General features: G+C 38.4%; 3 protein-coding genes across 3 annotated transcripts; 1 reads left to right on the forward strand and 2 right to left on the reverse strand.

The window, feature by feature from the left end:
- Positions 1-3,308: 3,308 nt before the first annotated feature.
- Positions 3,309-4,620, reverse strand: LOC122008594 (cone-rod homeobox protein-like). Its single transcript, XM_042564374.1, has 4 exons — positions 4,595-4,620; positions 4,456-4,532; positions 4,133-4,407; positions 3,309-3,626 (listed from the first exon to the last, which is right to left on the reverse strand). The coding sequence occupies exons 1-4, from the start codon at positions 4,618-4,620 to the stop codon at positions 3,309-3,311; spliced, it is 696 nt and encodes a 231-aa protein (XP_042420308.1).
- A 6,657-nt stretch (positions 4,621-11,277) lies between these two features.
- Positions 11,278-13,452, forward strand: LOC122008600 (sodium/hydrogen exchanger 2-like; the record flags this gene model as incomplete). Its single annotated transcript, XM_042564387.1, has 9 exons — positions 11,278-11,386; positions 11,843-11,902; positions 12,005-12,051; positions 12,127-12,316; positions 12,410-12,464; positions 12,565-12,631; positions 12,716-12,816; positions 12,941-13,021; positions 13,305-13,452. Coding segments are annotated over 9 exons (858 nt in total), but the record flags the coding sequence as incomplete, so codon positions are not given.
- A 397-nt stretch (positions 13,453-13,849) lies between these two features.
- Positions 13,850-15,189, reverse strand: LOC122038823 (histone-lysine N-methyltransferase 2D-like). The gene has a single exon (XM_042598775.1). The coding sequence runs from the start codon at positions 15,109-15,111 to the stop codon at positions 14,473-14,475; it is 639 nt and encodes a 212-aa protein (XP_042454709.1). The 5' UTR covers positions 15,112-15,189; the 3' UTR covers positions 13,850-14,472.
- Between the last annotated feature and the right edge of the window lie 1,462 nt (positions 15,190-16,651).

A 16,651-nucleotide genomic window follows, 5' to 3' on the forward strand; every position in this document is an offset into this window, starting at 1 on the left:
ACTTGAGGGCGCCTCCCATAAGCATGGAGGGTACCTTTAGCGTGGCATTTGGATAAAGTTTTATCCAAATATGAAACTATCACTTTGACTAGGTTGAGGGCGCCCTCAATGCCATGGAGGGTGCCCTCAATGTGGAGGGCGCCCTTAATGCTGCAGGGTATAAATAGCTCCAGCTTCTTTTCACTCTTTTTCTTCTTCCGAAGCTCTGATCGCTTGGGTGATTGCGGCTAATCGAAATAGGGCTCACCCGAACCCAATTTTTGGCATTCTCCTTAAGCAGTCTTCCGCTCCGGCTTCTCGTCCCTCGAACGTCGCGTACATTCTTCTCGTCCACCGGTGTACTCTTCCGTAGCTCTTTCATCCCTCGGACACACCGAGCCCGTCGGCACCCTTCCCGTGCCATCCTTCTCACCAATTACGTCTTTCGCTCAACTTCCTACGTTCCTAAGCTCCTGCACACTTAGACACATAGATTAAAACAAAACATGACCGAACATAATTTGGTTGATCACATCAAAATAACCACGGGGTCCAACAAATATAATTAGTCATAAATGCAATGATTTTTTACTGACTCAGTAATAGTCTATTGATTATCTCTTAATTCACTTATCAACTTAAATTATGTATTAATTGATTGATAAATAATAGTATTAGTTTTAAGTAAGCGTCTAAGTTTTAAATAATTTTCAAAAGAATTTTTTTAATGATTTTTAAAAAGGATTTTTAAAATGAATTTTACAAGGATTTTTTAAATAAATTTTTAAAAGGATTTTTTAAAATGATTTTAAAAATTATTTTTTAAAGGATTTTTAAAAGGATTTTTGAAAGAATTTTTAAAAGGATTTTTTTAATAATTCTTAAAAGATTTTTTTAAAAGAATTTCTTTAACCAAATTTTAAAATAATTTAATTTAATTTAATTTAATTTTAATTTTGATTTCGATTTTGATTTTGATTTTGATTTTAATTTAAATTTAAATTTAATTTAATTTAATTTAATTTAATTTAATTTAATTTTAATATAATTTTATTTTATTTTATTTATATTTATATTTAATATAATTTTAATTTAATATAGTTTTAATTTAGTTTAATTTACTTTTAATTTAGTTTATTTTAAATTTATTTTTTATTTAGTTTATTTTTAATTTAATTTCAAATCCTAAATCATCTCACCCGATCTATGTTTTCAATCATAGAATCCTATAGTTTTATGAGATGAGTTAAGTTTAATTTCAGAGTTGGATTTAACTTTGTGTTATATTCAAGTTTAGCTTTGGGTTCAACAAGTAGATATTTTTTGGACAAACTTTTGAGTTTTTGTGAGTCACCTAGGCATCATTAGAGGAATCATGCATTCGAAAATTTTCAAATTGTCCTATTCACTGAACTTAATAATAAAACTCTAGTATAACTAGTTAGGATTCGTAAAGGGTAGCTTCAGTTAGTTCCACTAAGTCAAATGCACTAGGTTGAAACCATATCTTTTTAGACATGCATAGACAGAATTTTCCTGATCTACTATCATCCAAAACTTCACCAGTACTATTGATCAAGTTAAACTTTTGTCTCTTTTTTTTACTAATTCTAATTACCCAGCTGAGTAAATTATTATTTTGGAGATGCCAGCTAATCTGGAGTCTTCCTCTGAATTATTGAACTTTTAGTTTTATGTGGATTTGGTTTGGTTCTTCTTGCTTGGTTAGACAAGCTTTTAGAACTCTTTCTGTAAGTTTAATTTAATTAAGTTTAGTTAAGTTTTAATTAATTATAGTTTAGGTTGAATTTGCAGTTTTAACTTTGAATTAATTAAATTGATTAAATTATCCTTCTTTAAAGGAGCAAACTTAAATTTTCTTTCAATTTTAATTTTATTAAGTTACTTGAATTATCTTTCTTTAAGAGATTATTTTTAATGCTTAAGTTTTTATTACTTTTTAATTTTAAATTTGATTAAATTGTTTGAATTATATTTATTTAAAGGTTTTATGTTTAACTTTTTATTAATTATTAATTTTAAATTTTCTAGATTATCTTTGTTTAGAATGTTATCTTTAATATTTAATTTCGAATTTGTTAAATTTAGTTTTGATTTTATCCTTATATTAAAAATTACTTTATCTTTGAATTTATTAGATTCGTTTTATCTATATTCTTATCTTTAAGATTTAATTTTTTATTAATTAAATTATCTTGATTTTGGATAGAATTTTATAAATTAATATTATCTAGATTATTAAATAATTTATTAAGGTATTTATTAATTTAATCTAAATCTATTTTCTTATTTTTAAGTTTTAAATTCAAATTTATTTTAATGTTTGAATTAATTATTTCTAAATTTTTATTTAATTTTAAATTTTCTAAGTCAATTAATTTATTTAAATTAATTTGGTCAATGTTCTGTTTGACCAAGTCAAGTTTGATGCCGATTTAATTAAAGTCTTGATTGACTTGATCAGAATCTAGATTATTTTATAGTTCTGAATTTGAATCATGTAAATCTAGATTATCAATGTCTAAGGGTAGGTAGTCTACCAATCTCCCTCATAAATACACGAGAAATAAAGGAATGCGAACTACCAGTATCAATTAGCATATCATCTGACAATGCATAAAGTAAAACCGTACCATGGAAGATGGATCCGTCGGCCCGCTGCGCATCCTCTCTAGTAACCGCGTGGATTCGTCCAATCTCTAGCGGTGGTGGAGGTGGTAGCACTGCCAGAGACTGCTGCGTCTAAGCTTGAGTTTGCCACTAAGGCGGTGTCGGATATTGAGCCAAAGATGAGTATGAGGGTTGTGACTGATACTGAACCGGTGGCTGGGGCTACGATTGGTACTGAACCAGTGACTGAGGTTGCAGCTGATATTGCACTAGTGGTTGAGGCTGCGACTGGTACAGAACCAGGGGTTGGGGTTGCAGCTGATACTGCACTAGTGGCGGGTGCTGCGACTAATACTGCCCCTGCGTCAGATTCTGAGGTCCCGAAACAAAACTCTGTGATACCATATGAGCACTAGAGTGCTCCTGTCCGTGCATGCCATATGCAGCTACTGCAAGGGGGTTATCCTCTGCTGGCGATGTGAAGATTGGGCTTTCTGCCCCCCTCGCTGAGTTCCTATCTGACTGAACTATCCTCCCTGAACAGAATCCCCGAAAACCATATGCTGAGCCTTCAACGAACAATCTCGGCTCATATGCCCAGGCAGTTTGCAATAATAGCAAATTGACTGTCCCAAGGACCAACCTGATGTGATGTGATCTCTGGACCCACATCGGGTGCAGTGCATGTCACTGGAGGACTATTTATGGTTCTGCTGAGAAGACAGGAAACGTCCTGATGAAGTCCTCCCTGACTCCTGAGGTCGTCCAGATGTCCCAGAAGTACCCTGACCCAACTGACTGCGACCACTCTGCTGCTGTCTAGTAGCCTGTGGATGTTGGGTCTGTCCTGAAGTCTGATCTGTCTGCTTCTTTTTCTTGTCTGCATTCGCTCTCTGTTGAGCCGCCTCAATTATAAGGGTTCTATCCAATGCCTCTATGTAAGATGAATTATCAAAACCTACAATTTTACTTGAAGATGTCCCTCCAGTCCTTGGACAAACTGAAGCATACATGACCTATCCTCAGCAATTAACTTTAGACAAAACCTGGCAAACCGATTAAATTCAGCATTGTATTCCATCACTATATGATTGTTCTTTCGAAGACTCAAAAAATCTTGACGGCGCATCATCTGATAAGATCATGGAAAATACTGACTCTCAAAGGCCTCCCTAAATCTCACACAGGTGATGTGCTACTCGCCTATGATCGATCGCTGTGTGTCCCACCAGATATTGGCCTCGTCCCATAAATGGAAAGCAGCCAGCTCTGCCTTCTCCCACTCGGAGCAAGCCATCTAAAAGAAAGTTTACTCCATCGTCTCTATCCAAGACTAAGCCAAGCTCGGGTCAGTCTCCCCGCGGAATAGCGTGAATCAGCTTTTCACCGACTCTACTAAAGCTGGGATCCGAGCTCGTGCCGCAATCATATCAGTAGGGTGAGAAAGGATTGCCACGGAAACTGGCAGAAGCATTGGAGCCGATACTATAGGTGGTACCGCTGGATAGGCCGGGGTAGGTACCTCTAGTGCTGCATAAGCTGGGGCAGATACCGCTAGTGACACTGCAGGGTCAATATAGGTAAGAGCGGCTGGAGGTACGGTAAGTGGTGGTACCGGATAAGAAGTAACTGGTACTGCTGGTGGAGGGGTCGGGTATGTCGCAGGTGGTACCGCTGGTGGTACAGTGAATACTGTAGGGGTGGGTCCGACAGGTATGGTCGAGGTGGGCGCCTCTAGAGAAGGACTGTAGGAATCTGAGAGGTCGACGCGCTCACAGTACCATGAGGAGTCTGTCCCTGACAGACAGGCTCAATCCCATCAGACCTCTCTAGCGACTCCGTCACCAGAGATTCCAACACCCTCTTGTGTGGGCGTCCTGCACCATGTCTCGGCGCAGGAACACATGTATATTGCTTCATATCTGTTAAATTATTACCCAGGTATTAATACAGGTACCAAAATTATAAAACTTAATCATTTTACCTATTTGCCGTCTGCAAATGTTCCATTGCCGCCAAGTCCCCAAATATGACCTCGTCAACGAATACCTCGGAATTCCGAAACATGAAAATCGACGGAAATCCATACAAATCTGAAAAGTACCTAGATTAACTCGCAAAAACCTAGATCTGATACCTAATAAATTGTCACGCACTCGGAGGAGTCCTTGCCGACGAAAATCCGGCAGTATCTCCCCTGTATCGGTGACAATATGAATCTTGAATACATAGCCCTCAAGGTCTCACAATCCTCAGCCAACACGGCCGGAACATATACCATAAAGTAAATAAAACATTCCACGTAGTTTAATAAAGAAAGCCTCCGGCTGACAACACAATACGAAAAGAAGTGAAACAGTAATAAAAACCTTGCAGATATATATAACCTACTCCACTACAATGAGGGAAACACAACCCACCAAGGGAAACATTCGCAGTGGAAAAACGAGGGTAGCATACCCAAACACAATATAAAAATCCAAGAGTGTAAGAACTACACATCACCAGTTATAGGTCTCATAGCAAGGAAACAAAAGACCAAAAATAGAAACCATCACGACATGGGGAGTGGACTAGCAGCTGGAACCTCCTGATGGCTTCAACCTGAAATAGATATAAATCAATGGAGTGAGTTTAATGAACTCAACGGGTATGTAGAAGACACACATAGTAATATAACTATCAGTAATAATCATGCAGTACAGTCTCCTGAACAATAATAAGTAAAGCAAATTGAACAACAAAAGAACTGTACTGTCCAGGACCTCCTATCCTGACATAAGGGTGTGTGTAGGTGCCGCGGAGGCCGACAAGAGGGGGGTGAATTGCTGTAAACAAAAATAAAACTACCCTCCTCGTTCTTTCAACTCAATTAATGCAATAGTAAATAAAATAAAGGCAAAAATAAAAGCAGAAACTGAATTTAACCTGATTACAACCAAGAGGGTTATTAATCAAGGGCAGTAAGAAAGCACACTAAGAAAATTCTCCTTTGCTGAAGGCGGAGAAGCCTTTTACACTCTAATGGCTCAGAACTACTGCTAGGAAATGCTTACAGAGTTGAATGTGGAAGTTGTTGTGAATTCCTACCTCCAGGGGCCTTTAAATAGCCTCTGGAAATCTGATCTTGAAGGTCCAAGGCGCCTCCAATAGGGGTCCAACGCACCTCCAAGGGTTCAGCGGATAAAACTTTATCCGCTGTGCAAACGATCTGTTTGACCAGGCTTAAGGCGCCTTCATCAGCCTTGAAGGCGCCTTCAAGCTGAAGGCGCCTTCAAGGCAGCTTGAAGGCGCCTTGAGCTGTTTTATCCAGCTCAGCTTCTTTTGCGTGATTTTGGCCAACCGAAATAGGGCTCACCCGAACCCAATTTCCAGCCTTCTCCTCGAGTAGCCTTCCGTCCCGGCTTAACGTCCCTCGAACGCCGCGCACGCTCTTCACGTCCACTGGAGTACTCTTCCGTAGCTCTCTCATTATTCGGACGCACCGAGCCCGTCGGCTCCCTTCCCGTGCCGTCCTTCACGCTAGCTGCGTCTTCCGCTCAACTTCCTGCGCTCCTAAGCTCCTGCACACTCAGACACAGGGATTAAACACAAAGCAGGACCTAACCAACTTAGTTGATCACATCAAAACTACCACAGGGTCTAACAATCTCCCCCATTTTGATGTGCATCAACCCAAGTTCAAGTTAAGGTTAAAATAGACATAAATAATAATTTTAAAGGAAATTACTAAACTAACATATTTAAGCATAAGTTTGCAATAAATAAAATTGCAACACAGTTTAGAAAAAAATATTAAAAACTTTTAATTTTTTAATTTTCCGTACTCCCCCTAAACTTGTACATTTCTCTCCCCCTTTTATCACAGCAAAATGGGGTACCAATAAGAGAATATCAAGAAAATTATTAAGGTAGAAAAAATTCTGAGCAAAAATGAATTTTCAAAAAAAAAATCTAAGTTAAATTGAATTTTCAAAAAAAAATTCTAAGCAAAAATGAATTTTTAGAATTAAAAAAAAATTCTAAGTTAAACTGAATTTTCAAAAAAAATTCTAATTCAATTAATTAAAAAAATCCTAAGTAAACTTTTTGAATGTTCCCAAAAAGAATTTCTAAGTCAAATGAAGTTATTTAGAATTTCTCCAGGAAAAAATTTCTAACTAAAATAAAAAAAAAAATCTAAGTTAGAATTTTCAAGATAAGTTTCTAAGTAAAAAAAATGTTTGATAAACTTTCAAAGCATTATTTAATTCTTGTTTTTAATGTTTTTTCAGAAAGTTAATTAAATATTTCCTTTCAATATTTTAGCTTCCAGGTCGTGGCGAGGCACTAGGCCTTCTTGGTTATTGGAGCAACAACCACTTCCTTAGACAAATCTTCCATAAAGAATTTCAATGTTTAATTTTCTCACTGTAAACTTTTAACTAAAAGAGAAATTTAAACTAGCAGAGATTTTGGAACCCAATAAAGGTTCTTTCCTACAGGGTTGGTTAAAAACTTAGGAGGTACATGATTTTTGGCCACTTTTCTAAGTTGACCCTGGTGTTTTCTAATGTACCAATTTAATTTTCCATAAGTTCTTAATTTTAATTTAGGAAATTTATTTAAGCATGCATCAGATTTCAATTTTTTAATTTCTGATTTTAAACTTTCATTTTCTAATTTAAATTTATCTAAGATATTATTTAATTTAGCATTTTCTTTTTCTAATTGATCTAATTCTTTGGACAAAGACTTGATAAATTTAAAAGACTGAGTCGGGGTTAGATTGCGTACTTTACTTACCTGATCTAGTGACGCTCCCCCTTCACTACTGCTTTCTTCTTTTGATGTTCCTCCCCCTTTATCGATGCTCATCTCTGAGCTAGACGTTTCTTCTAGCTGATGGTTGGCTATCAGTGTTATTCCCGAGAATTCTTCGACTTCTGATTCGGAGGATGAGTCTGACCAAGTGGCTTTCAGGTTCTTGTGCTTGGAGGATTCTGGTTTCTTGTACTTGGTCTTTGTCTTCTCCTTTTGCTTGCTCTTCAATTTCGGGCAGTCATCCTTGATGTGACTTTCTTCATTGCAGTTGTAGCAACGAATCGTTCTTCTTTTTCTCTCATGCCTCTGTGATCTAAATTTGTTAGAAAAAAATTTATTGAAGCGTCTTACCAGTAGTGCCGCTTCTGATTCGTCGACCGAGGCTTTGGAGTCAGAACTGTTCATTTTTTCCTTTAAGGCAATGTTTTGACTGGTCTTCTCTACTCCATTGGGCTCTGAAACTCGATATTCGTGAAGTTCAAAAGTGGAAAATAATTGTTCTAAAGTACTTACCTCGAGGTCCTTAGAGATGTAGTACACATCTACTAAGGAGGCCCACTCTGGAGTTCTGGGGAAGACATTGAGCATGTACCGGATAGAGTCACGGTTCGTTACCTCTTCTCCAAGATTGGTTAGTTGCGTGATCAGCTCTTTGATCCTTGCTTGGAGCTGCGCTACCTTCTTGCCTTGGTTCATCCGGAGGTTCGTCAACTAGTTCCGGAGGATGTCGCGCCTCGCTAGCTTCGCTTCGGAGGTACCTTCGTGGAGCTCCAGGAATTTTTCCCAGAGATCTTTTGCCGAGTCGTAGCTTCCGATCCGATTTACCTCCTGAGGCGGCAGAACGCTGAGTAGGTGAAACTCAGCCTTTCCGTTGGCGACGAAATCTGCTTGCTCCTTTTTCGTCCAGGTATTTTCCTCCTTATCTTTCGGAACTGCATCGCCATATTTCATTATTAAAAGAATGTCAAATTCGGTTTTAAAAAATACCTCCATTTTGCGCTTCCATGTGGCGAAGTCTCTGTCGAACTTCGGGGGATGGATGTTTGCTCCGGCCATCGTCTTGATCGTAGTGCTTCAGTTGGCGGTTAGTCCTTCTGAGGCGATCAGTCTCTAATACCAATTGTAGGTGCAACGGAGGCCGGCAAGAGGGGGTGAATTGCTGTAAACAAAAAATAAACTACCCTCCTCGTTCTTTCAACTCAATTAATGTAATTGTAAATAAAATAAAGGAAGAAATAAAAGCAGAAACCGAATTTAACCTAGTTACAACCAAGAGGGTTGTTAATCCAGGGCAGTAAGAAAGCACACTAAGAAAATTCTCCTTTGCTGAAGGCGGAGAAGCCTTTTACACTCTAATGGCTCAGAACTACTGCTAGGAAATGCATACAGAGTCGAATGTGGAAGTTGTTGTGACCTAGCTCCAGGGGCCTTTAAATAGCCTCTGAAAATCTGATCTCGAAGGTCCAAGGCGCCTCCAATAGGGGTACAAGGCGCCTCCAAGGGTTCAGCGGATAAAACTTTATCCGCTGTGCAAACGGTCTGTTTGACCAGGCTTAAGGCGCCTTCATCAGCCTTGAAGGCGCCTTCAAGGCAGCTTGAAGGCGCCTTGAGCTGTTTTATCTAGCTCAGCTTCTTTTGCGTTGGCTTTCTTCAGCTTCCGACGCTCCGTTCTTTTGGGTGATTTCGGCCAACCGAAATAGGGATCACCCAAACCCAATTTCCTGTCTTCTCCTCGAGCAGCCTTCCGTCCCGGCTTAACGTCCCTCGAACGCCGCACATGCTCTTCACGCCCACCGGAGTACTCTTTCGCAGCTCTCTCGTCCTTCGGACGCACCGAGCTCGTCGGCTCCCTTCCCGTGTCGTCCTTCACGCTAGCTGCATCTTCCGCTCGACTTCCTGCGCTCCTAAGCTCCTGCACACTCAGACACAGGGATTAAACACAAAGCAGGACCCAACCAACTTGGTTGATCACATCAAAACTACCACGGGGTCTAACAGTGTGAACCATACATACAGATGCAGGATCGTCAGGCCAAATACATAATGTCTCTTGTATGCATATCAATCATATGCAACCACCAAAATGCAGCAATCACACACAAATAAATGCAATCCATGCATATGGTGCAAATGACATGGTCACCCCTGACGCCAGTCAGCCACCGTCCTCCTGAGTTCGAGTGGGTAGGGCTCTGATAACTGTGCACTCTGCCATCACTACTCCTGAGTGACCGAGTGGACATAATGTTGTCGGAGTACACCTATCCTCCTACCCTAACTAAATGGGGGAGTCGAAGATCTCATGTCCCTGTGTCATAGTCAAGAGGAGGGATCCCTGTCCACTACCACGTTACGTCACCACTACCCATGAGCGGTCGAGCGAAGCCCTGACAGAGCAACTGCACATACCCTGCCTGATGTACCTCTAACCCCTGAGTGGTTGTGTGTATAGATCATGTAACTGGCGATGTGCTCAACTACAAAGGAGTCGACAATCGCTCGGCATGCAATCATGCAAGATGGTGCATGACACTAAAGCATGTAACACCTGACAATATGCGCCTCCATCTAATATGTACCAAAAAGAACAATGATTCCATAACAACAAACTAGGTATCATAATGTCTAGGTACACATGCTAGGTATAACTAGTAGCTAGTCCTGTAATCAGTAATGCATTGTATATCACTACTTTTATGAACATAAGTACACAGACCAAGAATCAAGATGATATAGGCTTAAACACGTATCAGATAAAATAAAAGCATAGCACAGGTATCAGGTAGTGGCAAACCAAGGAAGATATAAACTTAATAATTACCACTAGCTATAACATACTATGCATATCATAATAATAATATCAAAAGAAGATAAGTCAAAGGTATTTGCCTTTATCGTAGTTCGTATACGAACAATCTCACGTTGAGACACTCATCTCGAATCAATGTCCTGCAAATCACATGATGTACAGTTTAGCTAATCACATATACTCTCATTGGAGACGCCTTCAACACCTATGGAAGGCGTCTTCCATGCCCTATTTAAGGTAGTCTCGACCAAGCTTCAAAAAAACAATTAATATACGAGCTACTACGCGTCCATTCAAGGTTTCGACTACTCTGGCATCTTGCTGCGACTTTGCTACGAAGGTGTTGCACCCGACTACTACTCCGAGGACTTCCGATCACGGTTGGCACATCGACACCGACACTCGAGCGCTCTCACTTCAATTCATACGTGTCAGTAACAGAATTTTTTTTTAATTAATTATTGCAAAAGAACAAGTGCAGGGTGTTGCACTTGTTCTAATTTTCTTTGTACTTGATTACCTCTTCCAGAGGTACCGGAAGAGTCATTTTAGTGGATTACCCATCGATAGGTCCACGGGACCTAGGTCTTAGAGTACAAGTCGTTAAAGACTCCGAATCAAGTAAAACCGACCCGTTTTCTTGTGTTCTTTTTCTTCTCAATTTTCCTCTACGTACTTAAATTTCAAAAAGAAAAAGTTTTCAAAACCACGTGATTCACCTCCCCCCTCTCACGTGCGACCCTATCTAACAGATTATTCTTTTATTTACTATGGTGAAAATGGGTTAGAGACTATGGAATAAAAATCTACTTTGCAAAGTGAGCCAATGTAAATCATTATTTTTTTGTGGTGTTTTTTTTTTTTTGCTGCTTCGGCTAAAAGCTTATTGTTATTTAACAGTTGAGCTGATATACAACATTCTACATATTTCCATTCTATATCCATTAATGGTATATCATTTATTCTTTGACATTTGATGTTGTGGTTTCCTTGTGACCAGAAAATATCCTCTGTACCGAAGATGATTGAGCTTGAGACTGACTTGATCAATTTTATTTATTTCCAGGTTCCAAGTAAAAAAGAAACAATTTTTCCGCAATTTCATGACAATCATGTTGTTTGGTGCAGCTGGGACATTAATCTCATTTTTCATAATTTCCCTTGGTAAGTTCTTCATGTTGCCATTTATCTACTATCTGAATCCTCAGTTACCAGATCATCTTCTTCCAGTTGTAGTCTTTTGTTTCATAGAGTTGGAATTGTGATAGTCGAACCAATCTTTCCTGGTGTGCAAAGCTCTTCTTTTAACAAAAGTGCACTGCCTTTTGAGAAAGAGAGATTCGAAATTTCTTTCAAAGTGTTTGTCATAAATTATACCTGAAGTTGGAACGGAGGTGTTAATTATCTTTAGTGTGAGGCACTGCATAGCAACATGAATCATGCCTATTGATTCAGTCTTTTATGTGTTATAAAAAACAACTATGTCAGTTGAAACTCTCCACTAATTAGTTCAAATGTTTCACTCTCCAGAAACTGCCATTTTGGTGTTTGTTCAGGTGTTCAAATATTTCATTGAGAAGTGTCAATATATATCTTCTCTTTCTTTGGTGGTAAACACAGGTGTAGTTGCATTGTTCAAGGAAATGGATATTAGCTCATTGGATATTGCTGACTTTCTAGGTAATTTTTATTTTATTTATAACACATCTTTGTTTTCCCTATATCCTAGTGAACTATCATAACTTCCCATACAGACTTACTCCTTTGCTTTTGTTCATGCAGCAATAGGTGCCATATTTTCTGCCACAGATTCTGTTTGCACCTTGCAGGTAACTAAGGCATCTGGATTTACTAGTTTAGCAGAATAGTAAATATTCAACTGTCGCGTAATGTCTCCAAAACAGATTCTTAATCAAGATGAAACACCTCTATTATATAGCTTGGTATTTGACGAAGGTGTCGTTACTGATGCTACGTCCATCGTGCTCTTCAACGCAATTCAAAACTTTGATCTTGTTCACATCGATGCCATAACCATATTGAAATTTTTGGCAAACTTTGGATATCTATTTCTTACCAGCACCCTCCTTGGAGCTTTTCTATGTTCTTCCTTTATGCATTTTACTACTAGATGTTTGTTTTTCAAGATCTATCATCTTGTGTGTTCTGAAAAATAAATGTGCTAATTTCAGGGTGGACTGCTGGTGCTTAATTACATCATCAAGAAATTGTACATTGGGAGGTTAGTTGATATACTTAACCCGATATTTAAGTATTTTGTTTTACCATTATTTCTGGAATTTTAATAATTAAAATAATCTTCATTTATTTTTCCTTCCCAGGCATTCTACTGATAGAGAAGTTGCTCTTACGATGCTCATGGCATACCTGTCATATATGTTGGCAGAAGTGAGATGTTTTAAAATATTTACTAGATAATTTGTAGGTACATTGAATTGATTATGTTCTCAAGGCTTCTGTTTTATGCTGCAGTTGTTGGATTTAAGCGGCATTCTCACAGTATTCTTCTGTGGGATAGTCATGTCGCACTATACCTGGCATAATGTCACAGAGAGCTCCAGAATTACCACCAAGTACGTTACAAATGTTCTTAATGCCTTTATATTGTCTGTGTTGATTAACTCAGTTTTGAAGTTCCCCACTAACAAATACAGTTCACTAGTTCATCTCTCATTGCTTCCTTTCTTTCAACTCCAGGCATGCTTTTGCAACATTTTTCTTTCTGTATGTTGGAATGGATGCATTGGACATTGAAAAATGGAGATTTGTTAGTAGCAGGTATGGTTTAGATCAATGATAATTTTTTTCCTTTTTCTTTTCACTCAAAGTCCTTTTGTCATCTGCACATTTGATCAAAATCCTAAGCACAGAAGTACCAATGCTCCACTAGCCTACTATACATGATATCTAATAACTGTCGTAAGTCATGCATGTAGACTTTGTTATCCTCATCAAGATTTTTTCTTCTTTGAAAGTTGTGATTGTTTTGCTACCTTTATGATGCCACTTAGGTTTTTGGATTGATGACAAAGCCGCTGATGAGGTTTTTATTGCCACATAGCTTAAAGCACTTCAGCAACATGCCCTCTGATCCATCAACCCGCAAAGCTTTCCTCTGGCAGCTCATCGAAAATGGACATGGCTTGGAAGGTGAAGTAGGTGAACATATAGCTCAACCACCCACGGAAGATTCTTTCTTTAGGTTGTAGTTTGTTCGAATTTGTGCTTATGCATCAACAAGTTACCTTGTTCCTCAAACATATCGTAGTAAACAAAGATATTGCGTACTCTGATCCAATCTAGCTCGAAGTTATCATGAAGCAAAGGAAAAACAGCTTGCCTGGAAGTAGACGCCAAAACGCCTAGCTTCTCATGTTTCTGCAGGACATTTATTAGAATTTAAAAACCTGACACAGGGCATAGCTATATAACTCAAAAGACCGATAGCTTTCCTCTGACAGACAACTTCAAAGCAATCCTCCGGATTTTCTGGATATTATCAAGACAGCACTGTTGAATTGATTCCAATAGTTTTTATTTTCATACAAAGGCAATGCCATACTACGCTCGCATTTGAATGATCAAAAGTCGTTCGACATTTTACAATTCACTGAAAACACACTAATTTTATTCAACAGAAAATGAATATAATATCCTCGAATGCGGAACAAAAGCAAGTTTAGTATATAAAAGCATAAACACACACACCTGACTGCTGCTTAAAGAAATTGTAGGAACACAAACAGATACGAGAACCGACATTTAAAAGATACCATGCTGGACTGACAAGAGAAACACCTATACCTTCCTTACGAGTATGATAGCATGTTTACACCTAATCTTGAAGGATATATTGATAGAAAGCTTAATCTAAGAGGAAAAGAAACAAAAGGAAAGAGTTGTGGTAACAGTAGGAGTAGAGCTAGGAGAAATAGGAATACGAACGATAGGACTTGTACTAATAGTAGCAGTAACACCTAGAGTTCTTCCGGTCATATCTTCCCTTTGAAAAAATAGAGGGAGGTAGGTAACCGGAGAAGTCTACGGAAGGCATGCCAACTGAAACTGATCTTGTCAAGAATCACCAGATTTCAATCTTCTTTTGTTTCCCCAACGATCGGCCTTTTATGACCAAGACCACCAATTTGCAGATCCATTATCACCATTAAAACGGAACCTTTCGCCACTAAGATTGCATTTTTACCTACACTGATTGGGATCCAGGCCGATTAGCACACACAAACGAGCTCCTTAAGAATCCTTGAAGCAAGATCGTTGTTGGCTGCGTCGGCGTCATCTTTTTTCAAGAAACAGGGAATGGGGAGTGAACTAGGAGCGGGGGATGCAGCGGAGTAGGCCGGCCCCGCGTACGGAAACGGCATATCGGCGAGGAAAACCTTCTTTGGAAGGACCTGCGGTTCCGGTCCTAACCGATCTGTAGAGCAAACGATCGAATTATCAACCTCCGACCTCAGATCAAAGGTAGGAAAAACGGCCAGCCTCGGATCCTCTCCTCGTTTCAAGATCCGCACCTCCTGCATCACGAGAGGCTTTCGTGGACGCGGCTCGCCCTCGAGGACCCGCCCATCCGTGCGAAGAGACGTCGATCTGCGTGGGTCAAGAGGCGCGTTCCCGGATTGGCCCGATTTCACCGCCTGAGGGGGCGGAGACCGAGCAGGAGGTGCAGATCCGCGCCGACAAGATTTTGGAGGAAGAACAGGGTAGAAAGATGGGGGAGAAGAAGAAGGAGAAGACCGGGGGGGATTCTTGCGGCGGTGTTTCACCGGCATCGGTGGGGAGGGGCCGAAGGCGTCGAGGTGGCGTTGATTTCTCAGGCAATCCTGAGATCGGAGCACCGCCGTGGCCATTTGGGAAAAAACTGATTTGGGAAAGAGGAGGAAGGGAAGACGAATAAGTATTCGACATAACAAAGAAGATTCGACACCTATTTTATAGAGGCCGACGCGTTCCATTTTGGAAAAGTCCGCACCGTTAATTTTCTGTGCGTCGACCATCTAATCCAGATAAGATCACATCGTAGGCGTCCATCGACAACGAATTCCACTCGATCGTTCCTCGCACGAAGATAAATATGAGGACGCCCTCTTAATTAGTCACGCGTATATCAAACGCGTTGCAAAAATAATCCAGGAGAGAAAATTAAAAAGAACCCCAATATTTCGATATAATTTGCAAGAGGATCACCGACTTGGATCTCCTAAATTACAATGGCATATCGCAAATAATCAGTTAGAAGATGGGCGAATTTGTAAAGTAGGGGTCACGCAGCCACGTTTGACTAGAGGCGTCGGTTCGTATGAATTCGGGCAAAAATCGAGTGTCCTTTACGTATTAATATCCTGAATCACACGGCAGCCAGCGACTGTAACATTTAAAATACGATTTTTTTACTGGGCTACGTAAAGTTTTTAAAATTATCAAGTTAAGTATTCAATCGATTTTTCTGCTATACGTCAGAATGTCTAATTTTTTTTATCAAAATTAATTTTAGATAAAATTAATTGATGAATTAAATGATTTTATATTAACATAAAACTAATTCTTATTGTTTAATTATCTCTCAAATTTTACTGCTATCAAAATTAATTTTAAATAAAATTAATTGTTGAATTAAATAATTTCGTATTAATATAAAATTAATTCTTATTGTTTAATTATCTCTTCTTATTATATGTCTTCATATATCAATTTGACTCATGTATGTATTAAGAGTAATAATTTTTTAAATATGAATATATTTTAAAAAATAATTTATATTTAAAAAATTATTATTCTCAATATATTAAGTCAAATTAGTATTTAAGACCATGAATATATTTAGAAGAAGTAAACGAACACGTAAAAATTAATTTCATATCGATCTGAGGTCATTTGATTCATGAATTTATTTTATCCAAAATTAGTTGATGGACCACATGACTTCGGATTGACATGAAATTAGTTCATATATGTTCGTCCACTTCTCCTAATTATATTCATACCCTCAAATGTCAATTTGACTCAATATATTGAAAACAATAATTTTTTGAACATGGAATTATTTGAAAACTTTACTTCATGTTTAAAAAAATATTGTTCTTAATATATTAGGTCAAATTGATATGTGAAGGTATGAATATAATCAAGAGAACTAGCTGAACATATATATATCTAGTTTTATGTCAATCCGATGTCGTTTTATCTATCAACCGATTTTACCCAAAATTTGCTGATGGACTAAACGATCTCGAATTGACATGAAACTAATTCCTATGTGTTCGTCTACCTCTCCTGATTATATTTATGTCCTCAAATATCAATTTGACCCGATATATTGAGAACAATAATTTTTTGAACATGAATTGAATTTTTCAAACATATTCATGTTAAAAAATCATTACCCAAAAT

The sequence above is a fragment of the Zingiber officinale genome, chromosome 1A (assembly GCF_018446385.1).
Source record: "Zingiber officinale cultivar Zhangliang chromosome 1A, Zo_v1.1, whole genome shotgun sequence".
NCBI classification, from domain to species: Eukaryota; Viridiplantae; Streptophyta; class Magnoliopsida; order Zingiberales; family Zingiberaceae; genus Zingiber; species Zingiber officinale.